The sequence below is a fragment of the Pteropus alecto genome, unplaced genomic scaffold (genome assembly GCF_000325575.1).
Source record: "Pteropus alecto unplaced genomic scaffold, ASM32557v1 scaffold86, whole genome shotgun sequence".
Classification (NCBI taxonomy): domain Eukaryota; kingdom Metazoa; phylum Chordata; class Mammalia; order Chiroptera; family Pteropodidae; genus Pteropus; species Pteropus alecto.
In genome coordinates, this window is record NW_006442109.1 from 10505578 (window position 1) to 10506185 (window position 608).

Consider the following 608-nt stretch of genomic DNA (forward strand, 5'->3'; position numbering starts at 1 on the left):
TGGGGCAGGTGAGAGGGTAGGAGGAAGGGGACTCACAGGGACTTATAAAAGAGGCCAGTCCTCCTGCCACCAGATAGGGTCACTGCCTCAAGATTCCTTGAGACAAGGATTCCAGGACTCACAGACACCCCCCGCCCCCCAAACACACATCCAACACAACACGCATACAATCTGCCCCTCAGGATGTGATCTGGTTGGCACGGGGAGTCAACGGTAACCGGAGTTCTAGACCAGCACACCAAGCCACTTTCGGCCAGAGCCTCAGTCTCCCTGTCAACCCAATGGGAACAATAACATGCCCACAGTTGGAGAAAGAAGCTAAAGAGATAATGAAGCTGGACGGGTCTTTGAAGTGCCGGACGCGATCCCTACCCCGCCCAGCCTAGGCTCTGTCCGGGGGTTGGGGTCGGGGTGATGTGCTGGTGTCTAGAGACCCGCAAGAGAGGGTCCGGCTGGAACAAGGGCCTGAGTCAGGAACCCTAACCGCCGTGAGCCGCTCGAAGACCCCAGCTCAGGCCCCGCGCCTGGCCATCCCTCACCTCCTCCATGGCGAGTCCGCTGAGCTCCGACCGATCCGCCGCTCCGCCGCTCACTCCCGGGGCCGCGCG

General features: G+C 60.9%; 1 protein-coding gene across 2 annotated transcripts in view; it reads right to left on the reverse strand.

The window, feature by feature from the left end:
- Window positions 1–608, reverse strand: part of PLEKHO2 (pleckstrin homology domain containing O2) — a 25782-nt gene that overhangs the window by 20863 nt on the left and 4311 nt on the right. The window contains exon 1 of one of the 2 annotated variants that reach the window (XM_006920265.2): window positions 540–602. The exons of the other annotated variant lie outside the window; for it this stretch is intronic. Within the exon in view, the coding sequence (XP_006920327.1) occupies window positions 540–548 (9 nt within the window). The 5' untranslated portion in view covers window positions 549–602. Of the gene's footprint in view, window positions 1–539; window positions 603–608 lie in introns of those variants that run through there. 2 annotated transcript variants of the gene reach the window in all.